General features: G+C 41.4%; 1 protein-coding gene across 1 annotated transcript in view; it reads left to right on the plus strand.

Moving 5' to 3' along the window:
* The window catches only part of aacs (acetoacetyl-CoA synthetase), a 78,619-nt gene extending 61,635 nt beyond the window's left edge, over positions 1-16,984 (plus strand). The window contains exons 13-18 of the mRNA XM_037531347.1: positions 5,586-5,699; positions 6,330-6,455; positions 12,367-12,436; positions 13,830-13,888; positions 15,621-15,823; positions 16,847-16,984. Of these exons, the coding sequence (XP_037387244.1) occupies positions 5,586-5,699; positions 6,330-6,455; positions 12,367-12,436; positions 13,830-13,888; positions 15,621-15,823; positions 16,847-16,984 (710 nt within the window). The remainder of the gene's footprint in view (positions 1-5,585; positions 5,700-6,329; positions 6,456-12,366; positions 12,437-13,829; positions 13,889-15,620; positions 15,824-16,846) is intronic.
* Positions 16,985-19,410: the final 2,426 nt, after the last annotated feature.

Below are 19,410 nucleotides of genomic sequence, written 5' to 3' on the forward strand. Positions count from 1 at the left end.
TGGACTGGCGACCTGTCCAGGGTGTATCCTGCCTACAGGCTGTTTTACAAAGACAATCAAAAAATCACAGCATTGAGCTCTGGAGTGGCGCAAGCAGTGGCCCTATCGTCATTAGGAAGTCACGAGTTCGATCCCTGGTGATGATGCAGTCATACGTGCCCGGGAGTCCTAGAGAGCACAATTGGTTTTGCTCTGTCTGGGTGGGTAGGACGGCCCCTCTTTCTTCCCCCCATCACTCAGCATGATGCTGGTCAGCACAGGCGTCTGTTAGCTGACGTAACTGGCAGTTGGCGCTTTCCTCCGAGTGCGTTCGGCTCTCCACTGACATTGTGTGAGTGGCAGTTTGAAAAGATGTGGTCGCGCTTCACAGGTCTCGGAGGAAGCCTGTGCTGCCTTCACCCTCCTAGTGCTGGTGGTATTGTGTGATTGGGCGAGTCCTAACTAGAGGGTGGAAATGGAGACTGGGGATAAAAAAATTCACAGTATTTACGTTTATACCTCACAATTCAGTTCAGTCGAACGGAGTAAATTAGGTATATATGGACGTTAGAACCGCAAATGCCATATCTTACCCTCCGTTTACACTTGTTCACTTGTGTCGGAGCAGTGGTTGTGATTGTGTGTAGTTTTAGGGGCGACTCTGCGAAAAGATGAGGTGGTGCTTCACGTAACTCTGAGAAAGCTTGTGTTTATATTTGCCCTGAAAGTGCTGGTGGTATCGTGCGATTGGAGGAGTCTTAACTAGTGGCTGGAATTGGATACAGGAAAATCTGAAAAATCCCCCTGATCAACGGGCCGTTTTCACAAGAAACGGAAGTGCGTAAACGCTGGATAAAACAAGTTCCAGCTTACAGACAGTTACTAATTGGTTTATTGCTTCATTAAACAACACACAGCTCACCGGTCAGGCACTTTGAATAACATGTGGGGAGGTGACTAGTGCAGCCGTAGCTGCCCAGGCATCGCCCATGTGTGGACCCGCGGCCACGTGTGGTAAAAAGGTTCATTCAAGCCCACAGAGTAATTTGAGTTTTTGTCAGGTGAGTCTGTGTTGTGAAAGGAACACCAGTTATTGCTTCATTAATACCTAAAGTCACATGACATGGTCCGAAAAACACAACCCAAGGCCGGTTTTACGGTATTTCCGAGTTGAAATACTGTTTCCTGCACCTCATATTAAATGTTCAGCATTACAGGTTAAACAGGCGTGGGGACAGGGGGCAACCTCGCCTTTCCCCGTGCAGGACCAGTGTCTTCATTTACTATCATGACTGTGTCTGGTGTATCGCTGTAGACGTTCCTCATTAGAACAGTGAGAGGGTTACCCGTTATCCTGAGGACACAGGATACACAAGAGACACACATCATAAGGCCTTCTGGAGTTCTCTGGCTTCTCCAGTGTACATCAGTGATGTCTGTTGTTCTTCTGCCTTTCCTGAGTCTGGCTTGCACATCTTTGCTGTCGTCACCTCTGTGATCATCTGCCCTTCAGTCGCTGCTGCCGCCCAGTGCAGGTTCAGTCTGACACCTCTGCTGAGACCTTCCTGCCACGAGAGACCCTGAAACCAGTGAAAACTCCACACAGTGTAACTTACACCAACCCTGACTCTCACAAACCTCCTCACCTCGCCACCGTACTGTCAGAGGAGGCCTGTCCTATATGTCCAATACATATATACCCTCTCTCTCTCGCTCGCTCGCTCTCTCTCTCTCTCTCTCTCTCTCTCTCTCTCTCTGTCTCTGTCTCTCTCTTTCTATCTCTGTCTCTATCTGTCTCTGGGTCTCTCTCTTTCTACATATATATAGTGTCTCTGTCTCTCTCTTTCTCTCTGTCTCTGTCTCCCTTCTCTCTCTCTCTCTCTCTCTCTCTCTCTGTCTCTCTCTCTCTGTCTCTCTCTTTCTCTCTGTCTCTGTCTCCCTTCTCTCTCTCTATCTCTCTCTCTCTCTCTCTCTCTCTCTCTGTCTCTCTCTTTCTCTCTGTCTCTGTCTCCCTTCTCTCTCTCTGTCTCTCTCTTTCTCTCTGTCTCTGTCTCCCTTCTCTCTCTCTATCTCTCTCTCTCTCTCTCTCTCTCTCTCTCTCTCTCTCTCTCTCTCTCTCTCTGTCTCTCTCTTTCTATCTCTATGTCTGTCTCTATCTGTCTCTGGGTCTCTCTCTTTCTACATATATATAGTGTCTCTGTCTCTCTCTTTCTCTCTGTCTCTGTCTCCCTTCTCTCTCTCTATCTCTCTCTCTCTCTCTCTCTCTCTCTCTCTCTCTCATTGTCTCCTCCACTCTCAAACTTAAAGGAAGAGGTGGGAGGAGGGCGTTCAAAGTGTTTTCCTTGCTGAGATCCGGAATATTCATTAGAGCGGGAAATCACAGAACGAGGTGTCAGAAATGTCAACAAAAACGAACAACATCTAAAGACCATGAAGGAGGAAAAAAGAAAGAAAGCAGAACAGACGCTGACTGTGGGGCGACTCCAACCGCCGGGAAAAGTGCAGAAATCCCAAAGCCAGGAACAAAATGACTTTTTCCCCACGGAGCCAATTAATCCTCCCTGAAGAGCCATGAAGGAATTAGCATGGAGCGATGGAATGATTGGATACGAGTGCATAAATAAACAGTTAATGTGTTTTATTTTATACACAATAATGACGTGTGCAGTGCATGTTTACATGTTTTATTCAGTATTTGAAGAATTTTAAATAAATAATATTTACAGTAATTTTTATTATCACTTTCTGTTACATTACTACTTTTCAAATATAGCACATTCTGGATGTTAATTTTATTAGAACTTCCTTCTGGATATTAATTTTATTAGAACTTCCTTCTGGATGTTAATTTTATTAGAACTTCCTTCTGGATGTTAATTTTCATTAGAACTTCATTCTGGATGTTAATTTTATTAGAACTTCATTCTGGAAGTTAATTTTCATTAGAACTTCATTCTGGATGTTAATTTTCATTAGAACTTCATTCTGGATGTTAATTTTCATTAGAACTTCATTCTGGATGTTAATTTTATTAGAACTTCCTTCTGGATGTTAATTTTATTAGAACTTCCTTCTGGATGTTAATTTTCATTAGAACTTCATTCTGGATGTTAATTTTCATTAGAACTTCATTCTGGATGTTAATTTTCATTAGAACTTCATTCTGGATGTTAATTTTATTAGAACTTCCTTCTGGATGTTAATTTTATTAGAACTTCATTCTGGATGTTAATTTTCATTAGAACTTCATTCTGGACGAAAATGTTTTTAGAACTTCATTCTGGATGTTAATTTTATTAGAACTTCCTTCTGGATGTTAATTTTCATTAGAACTTCATTCTGGATGTTAATTTTCATTAGAACCTCATTCTGGATGTTAATTTTATTAGAACTTCCTTCTGGATGTTAATTTTATTAGAACTTCCTTCTGGATGTTAATTTTCATTAGAACTTCATTCTGGATATTAATTTTATTAGAACTTCCTTCTGGATATTAATTTTATTAGAACTTCCTTCTGGATGTTAATTTTATTAGAACTTCTGGATGTTAATTTTATGAGAACTTCATTCTAGATGTTAATTTTATTAGAACTTCATTCTGGATGTTAATTTTATTAGAACTTCCTTCTGGATATTAATTTTATTAGAAATTCCTTCTGGATGTGAATTTTATTAGAACTTCTTTCTGGATGTTGATTTTGTTTAGAATTTTATTCGGAATGTTAAAACTTCATTGTCAATATTAATTTGATTCTAAGTGAATTAATAATGTTCTGCAGGTTTTTCAGTCATTGTAGAATCTTCTACAGCTGTGGCCTCATTTCTTGGTGATCATTTCCTGATCGTCTGTTTTATGCGTTTAAAGTACAGTTAGCCTCACACTGCTGATTCCAAACCTCGGGACAGCGCTGTATGAGGACCAGCAGATTAAACGAGTGGGTTTTTTGTTGATTCGTTTGTTTTATTCATTGATGAACTAAATTGAATCACCAGCTGTTAAAATTGTCTCGATTGCCCCCCGGAGGAAAAGTGGAAAGCGTGAATCTGAGCAGAGTGTAATTCGGTTTATTAAAGTGGTCTTCAGAGACGCTGGGAGTGTGAGGGGGGAGCGGCTGATGAAAAGTGTGTTTGAAGTGACTAAATTTCTATTTAAATGCAACAGAAATAAAACAGGCTCTTCATTCACTCAGCACTGCTGTGTTTACGCTACAGCGTGGTGTTCTGGACTGGACAGCGTTAGTACTGAGTCTGTGCTGCAGTAACAGCCTCGACTCTTCTGGGAATGCTTTACACAAGATGTTGAACATTGCTGTGAGGATTTGATGGAGCATTAGTGAGGTCAGGTATTGATGTTGGACGGTCAGTCCTCGATCACTAACTCATCCCAAAGGTGATTTAGGGTGGATGGAGCTCCATCACTCCAGAGAACACAGTTCCACTGCTCCACAGCCCAATGCTGGGGGGCTTTATACTCCTTGGCATTGGGCATGATGACCTTAGGCTCATGTCCTGCTGCTTCAGTGTCCTGTTCTATTGGTCAGCGCTGTTCTATTGAGATTATACAAGCTGTCTCTGCAATGAGTGACCCTGAAGCAGCCGAAATGACTCATAGGATGGACTGTCTGGATATTTTTGGATATATGCTGTAACTTTATAATTGAATATTAGTCTATAATTTAGTGCTCGGGCAGAATCATTTGGAGAAAATATGAAATTGCGATTTTTCGGACTAATTTTGTGACTGCAGGTCGAATTGCGATAATTTATTTTTTTGATAAGTTGAGATTCAGGCCTGATTTATTTTGGCTGAGAAGACCAGATCACCACCTTTTTTGGCCTGAGGCTCGAGCCCTGAACATACTGTGCCAAACTGCCAGTGAGTTGAGGTTGTGATGCCACAACTCATGGAGGTTTGGTTGCCTCTGATTGGTCAAACTCATCTTCAGGCATTTCACAAGCTCTGATTAGGTTCAGTTTCCCATCTTAAAACTTAAGACAACATTTTTGCTAAGTGTACACACTTAAAAAAGATGGTTCTTCAAGGGTTCTTTAGTAAAGACTGGATCTATATAGAACCAAAAACACTCAACGAGTCATTTACATGCTTAAAAGTTTTTGCATGGTGAAACGGTTGTTTAGATCTATGGAGAATGTGTTGTAAATGATTTTATGTAGCACCTTTTTGAAAAAGGGCTCTATACTCTATATGGCACCACAGCGTTCTTCTGTTGTTAAAAGCTTGACATCGTAACGATAGCAGAACCCATTTGGTGCTATATAGAGCCCTTTTTCAACAGGTGTTATATAGAATCACCTATAGCACATTTTCCATGGATCTGAAGAACCATTTAAGCATGCAGATGGGTCTTTCAATGTCCATGGTTCTATACAGAATGTTTGTCTTTACTAAATGACCATTTTTTGAGAACCTTGAAGATCCTTTGAAGAACCTTTTTTTAAGAGTGTAGCCTGTAATTAGAAAAAAAATATTTGAAAAGGCCTATTTAGTATAATTTGTGAGGCACTTTAATGAAGCTTCTGAGATTGTAACAAAAATACATTTTTAGCAGTTTATTATAAACTGTCTTTTTTATCTCTTTGCTCAGGTGGGACAGACATCATCTCCTGTTTCATGGGTCAGAACTTCACTGTGCCTGTTTATCGGGGAGAGATTCAGTCTAGAAACCTGGGCATGCCTGTAGAGGCCTGGAACATTGACGGTAAGTTGTACACCGAGGAACCGTAGAACAGAATCAGTTTATATCACAATACCTACTTAAAAAGGCTGGTTCTTCAAGGGTTCTTTAGTAAAGGAAACAATTCCGTATGAAGAATCAAAGAAGAATTTGCATGCGTAAATGTTTCCTTGCGTAGTGAAATTGTTCTTCAGATGGATGGAGAATGCGTTGTGTACATGGTTTTATGTAGAACCATTTTGAAAAGGGTTCTGTTTTACACCCAAAAGGGCTTTTATTGTTAAAAGCATGACATCATAACGATAGCAGAACCGTATACATGACATTCTCCATCCATCTGAAGAACCATTGCACTGTAAAAAGAACCATTTATTAATGCAAGTGGTTCTTTTGGTGTTCATGGTTCTTTATAGAACCACTGGCACAGAATAATGATTTCTATATGTAATTAATTTTATAGGTTTTTGATGTTAGCTAGCTTGCAGTGTTATAAAAACCCGAGTGAGCCAGCCTGTCGATCAGAATTGAGGTTTTTTGAGAAAAAAAACCCCTAAATGCACATAAATTAATAAAAATGATGCAGTTTCTCACTCTATACAGTTTTGCAAGCACTGGTTGGTCCCATTGAGAGACTGTTTGTGTTACCTGTCTCAGGTAAGCCGGTGTGGGGCGAGAGCGGAGAGTTGGTGTGTCTGAAGCCGATTCCCTGCCAGCCCACGCACTTCTGGAACGACGAAAACGGCAACAAATACCATAAAGCTTACTTCTCCACCTTTCCAGGTAAAGCTCTCACCTGAGCCTCTCTGAGATTCAGTTCAACAAAATCTAGATTCTCCAGTTAAAATGTTAATAAACTTTAAACAGTTAAAATCATTTATTTGCCAAAATATCAAATTTACCCAGTGTACTCATTCAAGCTAGGCATGCTTGGTGTCTAAGGACGGGAGGTGAGACCTGGTTCCATTTATGAACTGGTTCCAGTTGATCAGTGCCTCAGAATTATGAATAGACCCTTTTCATATTTCCACATGTTCTGCTGGAAGTTCTCGTAGAGTAGCGCTGCTTCCTCAACTGTGATGAGTTGAGTGTGTACAGCTCCCTCAAGTATTAGAGCTTGAAGCAAAAACAGTCTCAGCTCAGTTTCCGTGGTTTGTCAGCTGAGGATGAGCAGGGGAAAAATGAGTTTGTGCAGTTAATCCTGGAATAAACTTTGTCATCTGGAGAAAAAGAAGCTCTGAGTCAGCGATTCGTCCTTTAAAGTCGCTGCTTCAGCCGCTTTCAGAGCAACGGTTTTCATTTTCTCTCTCAAAAGCTGTCGGTATCTGAGAGAGCGAGAGCTCAGCAGGGAGCAGATGTTCGTTCAGTAAAACGTCAACAGTAGCGCTATGGACCCTGGCGACCCGGCGCGCCCCCTGCTGGCATGTGTGCGCGTTTAGCTTTGTGCCAACTAGTTTATTGTCGGCGAGCTGTGACAACATCTCCAACTAACATGGTTAATCTAGTGGTTTGGTTAGTTATAACCATCGGTTTATCTCTCTGTAGTCGTTTGCTGACATTACTACACTCTAATGTGAAGGAACTTCTTCACAAACCATTTATATCATTTATTTAGTCTGGTTTGGTTCTCCTACAGTTCTGGACTCGTCCTCGAGTTTCAATCTTGGAAACTACGACAAAGATAAAGTGATCACACCCTTCTGTGATGAGCTGAAGAGATACGAATGTGATTTTTTCTGGGGTTTGTAACTGTGAGGCCATTGCTCCTGTGAGGAGCTAGTTCTACCCAGCGTTTACGCATTTCTGCTTCTTTTAAGAAGGGCCTATTCCTTATTTTGTGCTGGCATGTATTTCGTCAGTTGCGCAGTTTAAAAGCTCATTTGTCAAAGCGTCAAACTGCGTCTACGCTGCTTGAAACTTGAGAGGAAGAAGCAGCGGCTTCATTTCCCGAAGAAGGTATCTGTAAAATAATCATTTCGAGTGGAAACATCAGGAATATGTTGAAATCTGGGTTGATATCACTCACACACAATTTATTTCAGATAAACAAGATATCAGATCATAACTGCATTTTCACTGAGTATCAGTGCTGCAGCACTCGCTTCTGTCCTGTTAGAGGATCATTTGATCAGATTCAACGTTGAAATACTGGGATACCAATTCATTTCAGACAGTGAAGTGCATCAGGCAGGACTTCATACGTCGTCAAATGGATTTAAGTGATACCTTTTTGATCCCACAACCGGGGAAATTCCACCTCTGCATTTAACCCATCCATGAAGTGAAACACCACATACACACTAGTGAACACACACTAGGGGGCAGTGAGCACACTTGCCCGGAGCGGTGGGCAGTCCAATCCGCAGCGCCCAGGGAGCAGTTGGGGGTTAGGTGTCTTGCTCAAGGACACCTCAGTCATGTGCTGTCGGCTCTGGGGATCGAACCGGCGACCTTCCGGTCACAGGGCCAGCTCCCTGACCTCCAGCCCACGACTGCCCCCAAATGTGATAAACACATTTACATACAGTTGTGTTTGTATGGTACATTTCTCTATGTGTAATATTTCCCCATACATTCTAAATAAATGTGCTTTAAAATATATTTGGTAAATATGGCAAAATATTCTAGTTGGTGTGCACACATACACCATCCTAGTGTATGTCAGCATGGACTGCCATGGATTTTAAATGTACCGTATTTCCATATGGGGCAGCAACATTAGCCTCAGCAAAGTTCAGACACCAAACGTCTTGGCTGAGCGAGTAGATTTAGAGTAAGAGGGAAATCAGAGCCAATATTACAGAAACCTCCTGTAATTTGTCTGTTTTTGTCTTTTTGTCTCAGGATTTTTCACAAATTTGTATCACAGAAGCAAATATGACCTTAATTTAGGAATTTTATCTCAGGTTAAGAACTCTTAACCTACTTGATCGAAATCGACAGTCAGCTGTTATGTCTGTTTCCTAGCAACCGACCATACACGCAAACACCTAATCAAAATAATCAAGCTAGTTAGCCAGACAGTTAACATTACCCACCATTACTGATGTAGAAAAGGTGTGATAAACTGTAAGTAGTGAATGCTGTGAGAGCGCCCCCTGCTTTTTATCACAGCCTCTGCTGTTTATCACAGCGTCGTCGCTCAACAGTTTCAGTCTCCATTTCCCAAACGCTTTAGCCGAATGCGCCGACGTTCCTCCTCCTAATAAATATACGCCCGTTCAGCTCCGCCTCCTCATTATTCACCACCATCACTGTAATACTCCATCATCTACATTAACACAGGAAGGTGGTCAGAGGGGCGGTGGAGTTCGAGTCGGTAGCGTCTGAGATGTTTAAAACACAGAGTTAGAAGAGAAAAACGTCTCCCAGTGAAAGCCGCGTTTTACAGTAGGAATAAATGGAGCTCATTATGCTGGTAGTGAACTACGCTGCCTGACTCAGCCGCCTCAGAACCAGAGAAACGGACCTTAAACAGAAGTCAGGACCCTGCTGGGGTTCATCCTGAAGTTAGGACAGGATTTAGGAGGTTTAGTCTAGTTAGGATGTTTGTGTGACGCTGTTTTCTGAGCTGGAGTTAATGATGAGATGATGAAGGGAGGAGCTGTTATTCTGGAATAGATACTGAGCTAAACTCAGTCGTCATGGAGACCAAACAGATCAGATTTCAGAGTTAAGAAGTTTCTGTGCAGGATTATTAGAGACACCTCACGCGTTTCTCAGCGATTGAGCTGCTGTTGTCTCCAGCTGCAGAGCTCTAATGGAGATTTCTCCTCCACCGCTAACAAAAGCTGGCACACTGCTTTTGTCCATTTGCCTCTCGCGATCATTTAATCAATGTGGACGGCTTTAGAAAAGCTACAGTCTCCGTCTGGGACAAAGCGCAGTGCTGACTAGGCAGCTGAGGAAGACAAGGACAGATCATTTACACTCAGTCGGAAAACTCCCTTTTCCTGTACCGCTCCTGCAGGACAGCATCGGGACAAAATAATGGAAACACCACCAGGCAATGACACTGATATAAAACCACCGTTAAGTGGAGCAGCGAGACCTCGTTACCCTAAAAACAGATGTAGAAAACAAGACAGTTAAGAACAAATGGGTTTCATAGCTTTACTTTTACTGTTTACACAAACTGTAGTTTCAGCTTTCAGATGTTTCATTTATCTGAGTACGGCAAAGAAACACATGCTAAATAAATACTGTATTAATACAACAGTTGCTGTAATGATGAGAAGAAGACATGTTCCTCCACTCATCACAGCAAAGCTAAAAAACGCAGAGTTCGTTAAATAAATGCTTTGATGAGAGAAAAAAAATGAAAAACTTATTTTTTAGCTGCTGTGCTAATGTCCATGTTTATAGTTATCATTATACAACAGTGAGTTCCAGCCACACGAGCTGGTTGAGAGGCTCTAACTCTGCTGTTATTTCACCATAACATTTCAGGCTTTACACAAACACTGTATCACTCCGCTGAGATGCTGTTGCTAAGCAACCACTCTGACAGCTGTAGGAGACGCTCGAGCCGTCTGAACGTTTTCACTTCTCACTTTGCCCCAAACAGAAAACGGACGCTGTTAAGACCACATCTGACCGACAGCCGATTTGGTCCGACTCTGAAGACGAGACGACGCTAAATTCCCAAACTGTCGTCTCCACTGAGCAGCTTTTCAGTCGGCAGCTGAGACAGAAGAACAGCTGAACAACCTGGAATCAGCCAGAAATGAACCCAACACCATTCGCCAAACTAAACGGGCTGTAAGAAGCTTTACAGACCGGCTGGAACAAAACAACATTAATACTGATCTGGACAAACTGACCAAACTGAGCTGAACCTGATATTGGGTCAGTTTTACGGCTCAGTCTGATTTGGTCTGACTCTGAAGATCAGACACGTCTGGCGAATGGTGTTGGGTTCATTTCTGGCTGATTCCAGGTTGTTCAGCTGATCTTCTGTCACAGCTGCCAACTGAAAAGCTGCTCAGTGGTGACAACAGTTTGGGAATTTAGTGTAAGGAGCTGGAGAACGAACTGCCGGCTGAGCGGCGAGTGGGCGGAGCTCGTTACTGTGACGTAACAACGAGCTGCTCGTTAAGGAGCTCTAATTAGGAGGAAGGAGCTGAACATTAAAACATATTAAAGCCGCGTTCACGGCCAGTTTATTCATTTCTTACTGTATTTATTTAACTGCTGTATTAAAGCAGTAGAGACACTCGAGGAGCGAGTTATCACCAACAACATCACGGCTGGGATGATCTACGGACACCAGATCACAGCCGGGATGGTATTCCGTGATAACGCTCTCCCTCTCGGGTTCTACTGCTTAATTAAGTCGTGCAGTGTCTGAATCGTAATCAGGTCTGTTGGAGATTCAGAGCAGCTCTGCACACTGAGGTGAGTGTGGTTTACACAGACGAGCGTTACTAATGAGCCACACCTTTCTCATCCTTTCCTTCCTCTTCATCCCTCTTTCTGTTTCTTTCTGTCTTACTGTCTCTTTTTTCCTCGTGTATTTCCTTTTACTTTCATTTCATTTCTCGTTTCTTGCCGTCGTTCTTTCTTTCTTTCCGTCCTTCTGTCAGTCATTCTAGTAGAAATGATTCCATCACTTTACTTTCATTCCTTTCTTTCCTTTTTCATCTGACTTTCCTTAATTAATTCTTCCCTTTCTTCTTTGCTTCTTTCTCTTTCCAAATTTCCCTTCTTTTTCTTCTTCTTCTGCTTCTTTGTCTTCTTTTTTTCCCCTTCCTTTCTTTCTTCCTTTCTTTCTTTTTCTTTCTCTCCTTCTCCCTTTCCTTCCTTTTTTCTTTCCCTTCTATTTCCATCTACCTCTATCTCTTTTTGTCTTTTCTTCTTTTTTAATTCTTTTGGATCTCTCACTTTTCTTTCCTCATTTTTTTTTCATTTCTCTTTTTTCTTCCTTGTTTTTTCTGTCTCATGCCTGTCCTTTCTTTCTTTCTTTCTTTCTTTCTTTCTTTCTTTCTTTCTTTGTCTTCTTTTTCCTCTTCTTTCCCTTTTTCTTCTTTGTCTTTTCTGTTTCCTTCTCCCTTTACTCCACTTCTTCTTTCCCTCTATTTCCTACGAATTCTAAATTCATGTTCTTCGTTTTGTCTTTCGTCTTTAATCCTTTTCTATCTTTCACCTTTTGTTTCCTTTCTTTAATTCTTTCAGTTCTTTTTTTTCTTCCTTTTTATCTCTCTCCTTCTGCCTGTCCTTTCTTTCTTTTCCTTTCGTCCTTCCTTCTGTCCTGTCTCTTTCTGTCTGCCTGTCTGTTTGTCTGTCTTTCCGTCTGTCTGTCTGTATTTCCGTCTGTCTTTCTGTCTTTCCGTCTTTCTGTCTTTCCGTCTGTCTGTCTTTCCGTCTGTCTGTCTGTCCTTGTGGTATAAGCTTCCCTCACTCGTAGCTCGGGTGCTAAAACTAACGAAGCAGGTTTCAGGCACCGGACACGTCTTGGCTGATGAGCTACGTTTGTGTTAAGACGGGGAACGCTGGGTAAATTTGAATATTTGGTGAAGTGCTCCTTCAGTGTGTGGCTGTATTTGGCTGCTGTGTTGTTAATCAGGGATGCAGTGAAGTTGAACTCGCTCTGCCGGCTGCGTGAGGCGGATCTGCGCTGAGCTTCCCGCCGTCTTTATGCCTTCGTCTGTTCATCTCCCTCAATCCCTCTGTTTGTGTGCACTCGTTCGCTCAGGTGTGTGGGCTCATGGAGATTACTGCAAGATCAACCCCAAGACGGGCGGCATCGTGATGCTGGGGAGGAGGTGATGTTTCTTCTCTCTGTGGAATAAAAACGCTTTACGTCACCAGAACATGCGCAGACTTCATTAATCCTCATCTTTACTGGCTTTACTGAGAACAACCGTCTTAATGCTGGGAGACGGTGCTGAACACCGGAGCGGCTGCTGAAAGAGTTTACTCACTTTTTAATATACGCTCCATGTAGAATGTATCAGTATGTCTGATCCATACAGTCTATACACCGGTCAGGCAGAACTTTCTGACCACCTCACTGTCCATCTTATCAGCTCCACTTACTGTATAGCTGCACTCTGTAGTTCTACAGTTACAGACTGTAGTCCATCTGTTTCTCTGATACTCTGGAGTTTTAAACACCTCAGTGTTGCTGCTGGACTGAGAATAGTCCACCAACCAAAAATATCCAGCAGGCAGCGTCCTGTGGTCACTGATGAAGGACTAGAGGATGACCAGCACAAACTGTGCAGCAGCAGATGAGCTGTCGTCTCTGACTTTACATCTACAAGGTGGACCGACAAGGTAGGAGAGTCTAATAGAGTGGACAGTGAGTGGACACAGTGTTTAAAACCTCCAGCAGCTCTGCTGTGTCTGATCCACTCGCACCAGCACAACACACACTAACACACCACCACCACGTCAGTGTTACTGCAGTGCTGAGAGTGACCCACCACCCAAACAGTACCTGCTCTGTGAGGGTCCATGGGGGTCCTGACCACTGAAGAACAGGGTAACAGAGTATCAGAGAAACAGATGGACTACAGTCTGTAACTGTAGAACTACAGAGTGCAGCTATACAGTCAGTGGAGCTGATAAAGTGGACAAAAACACAACATATATCTTTATATATATATATTATATTTTCAACCTACAGCAGTTTAGCACCGCCCATTCACACTGAAGTTATAAGCAATGTTTCAGCCTGGACAGCTTTTTGGAACAAGGCACAGCCAATCAGAACAGAGCTCATATACATACAGTCTTAAAGGCACAGTAAACAAAAACAGCGTAATGAATGTTTGAGGTGTAAAGAAAGGCTGGAAAATCTTTTCTTTCTTTCTTTTTTCTTTATTTATTCCTTTCTTTCTCCCCTTACTTCCTTTTTTTCTTTCCTCCGATTTCCTTCTACTTCAGTTTTTTTTATTTATCTTTCCTTCTTTTTTAAATTCTTTTTCATCTTTCATTTTTCTTTCCTTCTTTAATTTTTTCCTTTCTTTTTACACACACAGTCTTATAGGCACAGTAAGCAAAGACAACCTGTTTCATTTTAAGGGTTAAAGAGAGGCCGTGAATGGTAGAAATCAGTGAGGGCTGGTTTTTATATTTTTATTATACTTTACAGAAAGAAGGAAAGTGTTGATTACTGGCTCTTTAATCTTCTCACTTCTGGTCTTTTGGCAGTGACGGGACGCTGAATCCTAACGGCGTTCGGTTCGGAAGTTCAGAGATTTACAACATCGGTAAGAAGCCTGAACTTTAAAGAAATGGAAGTGCCTGCAGTAAATGAAGAACCCACTCTTAAACACACGGTTATTCAGTGGTTCGTAAGGAAAGACACTGGTTCTATATAGAACCGTGAACATGATGGTGAAACAGCATCTCCAATTTTTGACGTTTTTCAGTTTTTGACATAATTTGAAAAACCCTGTTACCCTTTACACTGTGTGTAAATTTCATGATGAATGGACCAAAGGAAACGACCCAAAACGACTTGGAAAAAATTCCGGTTCCATTGACTTCCATTAAAAGTAGAGCAGGTTTTTTCCTTCTCCTGTAAAGTTCCCACTCTGGAGATACGAGGTTTTGTTGTATCATCATACATTAGACGTGTATTCTAGTAACAATATCAAGCTTGTAACAATAGCGGAACCCTTTTTGGTGCTACAAAGAACCGTGTTCTTTACTAAAGAACCCTTGAACAGCCTTTTATGAGAGCGGAGCTCTGTAGATCACAGTAACAGCAGCTAAAGAAGAACAAGCAGACATTGAAACAGCCTTGGCGTTCGCTGGCTGCACTCTTATACAGCTCCATATGGTTCTATGAGAGACCCAGTGGACTCACCATGAGCTTTTCTCCATAGATCCTCAGAAAACGGGTCAAAGGAGGTCGAGTGACGTCATCGGTGTGACTTTTATTTCAAAATAAGAGTTTTTTGTAATGCGGTAACACCAGTGACTCGACTCGTGGGGACTTTTATTATGTATTTTATAATATTTTTTCATTTAATTTGTCATTTAATTGATATATTTCTTAGTCATGTGGAGATTATTGCAGTTAAAATAGCAGAAAAATTTTTTCCTTCAAAATATGGCCTCATTCTTCACACACGGCTGTGGGGACGAGCTCTTCTGTGGTGGTTGTGTACGTGTGTGTGTGTGTATATATATATATATATATATATAGCTCTAGCTCTATATAATACAGCGAAAATTTTTTTTTTAATTTTAAATTTTCTTTTAGAATTTTTCTCTCTCTTTACTGATGTGCATCTTTTTTGTTGTTGTTTTGCTTTTTAAAACAAATGTTAATAGATATGTTTAATAATTAGTCTGACAACATTATACAGATTTTTTTAAAAGAAATACTTGATTAACAGTATTATTTATGGATTTATCTTAACTCTGTGTTGCCCCTCAGATTGTGAAATGCTTTCAGCTGGTCTTTAAAGCTCTAAATGACCGTAAGGCTCCTGAACATGTGTCTGTTTATGACCTCACATCTGCAGATTCTGACCTGCCAACACCTTCAGTGAATCTCAGAGAACGTGGAGAGGCTCTTTCAGCTCTTCTGCTTCTAAACTGTGAAGCTCAGTTCAGCTTTTATCAGACAGTCGAGCTCAGAGCTGAACTTTTAATAAACACCTTTAAACTCAGCTCATTAACTCGGCGCTGCATTAAAACTCTGCAGTTCTTTGGTGTTTATCTATGATCTGATCTGTGTTACTGTCTTAAATCTTTATCTCCTGCCTGAAAATCACTCTGAGCTGCCACTGCTATGAAAAGTGCTGTGTAAAATATGATTATTATTAATTAAAGATATTAAAAATCAATTTAAAATGAAAACAGATGAATTTTTTTCAGCTCCCAGTATTTGGCATGTTTGTGAGATTAATCCGTTTAGTACGTACGGCTCTGTTCTCCTTGCTCAGTATTAAAGTGTGTGTGTGTGTGTGTGTGTGTGTGTGTCCACAGTGGAGGCGTTTGAGGAGGTGTCGGACAGCCTGTGTGTTCCTCAGTATAACTCCGATGGGGAGGAGCGCGTGATCCTGTTTTTGAAGATGGCTCCAGGGCAGGAATTCAGCTCCGAGCTGGTGGGAAAAATCCGCACCTCCATCAGAGCGGCTCTCTCGGCACGGCACATCCCAGCACTGATACTGCAGACTAAAGACATACCGGTACTTACAAACACAAACATTATATGTGTGCGTTTTAAAGGGGAATTCCACTGATTTTCCAAAATTTCTGTACAATTCAGTGGTTGAGAGGTAAACAGAGAGATTCAGATGGTTTGGTGTGAAACGGTTCAGACGTCTTTACAGTGGTGGTGATGGGAACCAGGCGTCGCCATGACTACAACACAGATATAGACACTTTATTTACCATCCAGAACCACCAGAGAACCTACACGAGTCTTCTGAGCTTATATGGAACGTTGATGATGGAAAACAGTGGAAAATCTGGAATAATGAGTTTTCTTTGGGGACTATTTTGCCGCACAGCGCCCTGCATGTCTCCCTCCACCATGAATGGAGTTGAAGTTCTCTAAACTCTCATAAAACAGCGTCTCAGTCATCAGGCAGTGAATTCAGAACCAGCTCATGTAGGAACTTTCTGTAGGAGCTTTTAGAGGGACGTCTGGTTCCCATCACCACCACTGTGAGGAGCTTTTATAGGGACGTCTGGTTCCCATCACCTCCACTGTGAGGAGCTTTTAGAGGGACGTCTGGTTCCCATCACCTCCACTGTGAGGAGCTTTTAGAGGGACGTCTGGTTCCCATCACCTCCACTGTGAGCATTTCAAGTTTATCTAGAACAGAACTGCTCTGTTTACATTTTAACCAGTTAATTATTCAGAAATTATTTTTCTCAAAATATTATGAATTTATTCTTGAAGTCTACTATTTTTTTATTAACAGCTCTAAAACGCCGTCATAGAGTGTCGATATATTAATATAAATTAGTGTTTGTGACGCTGCTGGTCAGTCTGTCTGCTTAGCAGTCCAGTTTTGCTGGAATAAAAATAAATAAAAATAAAATAAATGAATAAATAAACTACGATAGGAATGACAGCTGATGTTGAGAAACGTAACTTGTAAAAAATGGACCGTTTGGACTGAAAGTGAAGTGGACGAAAGACTCTGATCAGGCGTCGTGTGTTAGCAGCAGGCGTGACGTCTCTGTGTCCGTCTTTGTTTCAGTACACCATCAGCGGGAAGAAGGTGGAGGTGGCAGTGAAGCAGGTGATCGCTGGTAAAGAAGTGGCTCAGCGCGGCGCGTTCTCCAACCCGGACTCCCTGGAGCTCTACAAGAACATCCCAGAGCTCCAGGGCTTCTGAAACGCTGCTGGAGAACATCTGCAGGACATTCTCCATCTTAGCAGAATGGCAGGACGTCTTCAGCCATCTTCAGAGGTTCAGGGTGAAAATCTGCTTGAGGTGCAGAACATGAGGGAGAACCTGCAGGACACTTTCAAACATCTGAATTCCAGGAGAACCTCAATCCTGGAAAACCTGCTGAAATTAGCCTATAATATTATAATACCTGTAGCTTAGTGGTTCCAGCTCATCTGTGGTGGAACACTGGAGAACATGCCTTCACCAGAACCCATTAGAACCCATCGGTCCATCACAAGGGATAACTTACATTAAAAAGGGGACTCGATTCTCTCACAAACAAACAAACAAACAAACAAACCAACAAACATCTTTTCATTGTTTCCATTTTCCCTTTTTCTCTTTTCTTTTCCTCGGTTTTTTCTTTACATTCTTTCTTTTCATTTTTTTTTCTTTTAAGCTTCTTTCCTTTTCATTTTCTTGCTTCCCTCTTTTTTTGCTGTTTCCCTTCTTTTCCTAATTCTTTTCCTTTGGACTTTCTTTCCGTTTTCCATTTTTCTTTCTTTTTCTACCTCCTTTCACTCATACAAACAAACAAACAAACAAAATCGACGGATATATTTGTGTATATGTTTCTTAATTCTTTGCATTCAGAGGGCGCTGACCAGACTCTACTCTGGCTTGTTGACGTTCTTAAGGTGGACTGGGTGGCAGGTGAGAGAACGGATTTCACCTCATTGGCTTGCGCTTCGGGTCAGAATGTTTAAATGTTTAATGCTGTGAAAAGCAGCTGAATATCAGAACATATCGTGTTCATAAACTCCAGCGTCGCTCTGTGTTGAGTTTATCGGTTTGTAGCCGAGTTTATGAACAAATACTGTCAGTAAACAAACATGCCAGCTAAAAGAGATGGAAGCTGAATGGAGTCCATCCAGGTTCGTTTATAGTTTTGAGTTATCAATATTTCGCTGACTGAGCGTAACACACTGTCATAACTGGCAGATTGGTGTTGGCTGTGATGCTGACGGCCGCATCGCTAAACGGTGGATGTTGCTGAAGATGGCCTGCGTTTCTCATGAGATCAGCTCAGTTTATAGAGGGAACACGCTGCTCCACCAAATCCACACAAACTACTTTGGCACTACATTCAGAAAATAAACACACATTTGTGTTCAGGCAAACAGAGTTTACATCCGTAAAGATCAGTAAACACAGACCGTTACCCCAGCATAGCGTTCAATTCCCTGCTGTCGGAACAAAACCTCGTATCTCCATTTTTGTCGTTTTTCAGTTTTTGACATAATTTGAAAAAGCCTGTTGTCCTTTACTTTGTGTGTAAATTTCATGATGAACGGACCAAAAGAAACGGCCCAAAACGACCTGGAAAAAATTCTGGTTCCATAGACTTGCATTAAAAGCAGAGTAAGTTTAATCCTTCTCCTGTAAAGTCACCGTTTTGGAGATACGAGGTTTTATCCCGACAGCAGAGAATTATTGCTAGAACGTAACGGAAACGTTTCAGTGCAGCTTCTTCGTGTTTTATTTGAATTGAACTGAAAATAATCCGTTTTCACTCACTGGAATGTACGAAACCCTGAACACCTGCTGAGTTTAGAGGTCAGTTTTCGATAGAAAGACTCTGACACAGTGAGCTGGATTCTTCTCTAACTATTCTAGGTGGCGCTGTAGCGTTTGGGGACTTTTATCCCTGGTGAGCGGTCAGTTTTTTGGCATTGAAGCTACGAAAACATGAATCGAAATGATGATTTGATGTTTTGGCCAATAACAGCCTGATCATTTTAACGCTGGTATACCAGCTCCCGTGTTGGGGTAGTTACTCCAAAAAGTAATTCATTACAAATTACTAATTACTTCTGCCGAAAGGTAATGATTACATTACTCATTACTTACTGGAAAAGTAATCTCACTACTCATTACTTTACTTCCGCTACAATCTGTACCAGATTTTCTCACTTATTTATTTCTTAAAACCAGCTAAATGAGCCAGTACAGTGAGATCATGTTACTTAGAGAGAGTACTTCGGTAAAATGTCTAGAACAGGGGTTCCCAACCTTTTGCAACATGCAGCCCACACAACTGACCATTAAAACTTTCTACGGCCCACAAGATGAAGTGATCAGCCCAATCATTCTGAGTAAATATTACACAGTTATCAATACAACCTATCAGTTTTCACTCGACTCTGTAGTTACACAACTTAATAAACACCAAAATAATTTTCAGTTTCTCTTTATAGCTGTTTATCCGTAATGGATGAATTCCATACCATCAAAAATAAAAATACTGTATGTTTATTTGCACTGAAAGTAGAAACATATCAAGCTATGCATTTTGTTAGACCAATCACTGACCTCGACCTTGACATTTATGTTTTATTTTTGCAAATAATTATCACAGCATAAATATT

The sequence above is a fragment of the Pygocentrus nattereri genome, chromosome 20 (genome assembly GCF_015220715.1).
Source record: "Pygocentrus nattereri isolate fPygNat1 chromosome 20, fPygNat1.pri, whole genome shotgun sequence".
Taxonomy (NCBI): Eukaryota; Metazoa; Chordata; class Actinopteri; order Characiformes; family Serrasalmidae; genus Pygocentrus; species Pygocentrus nattereri.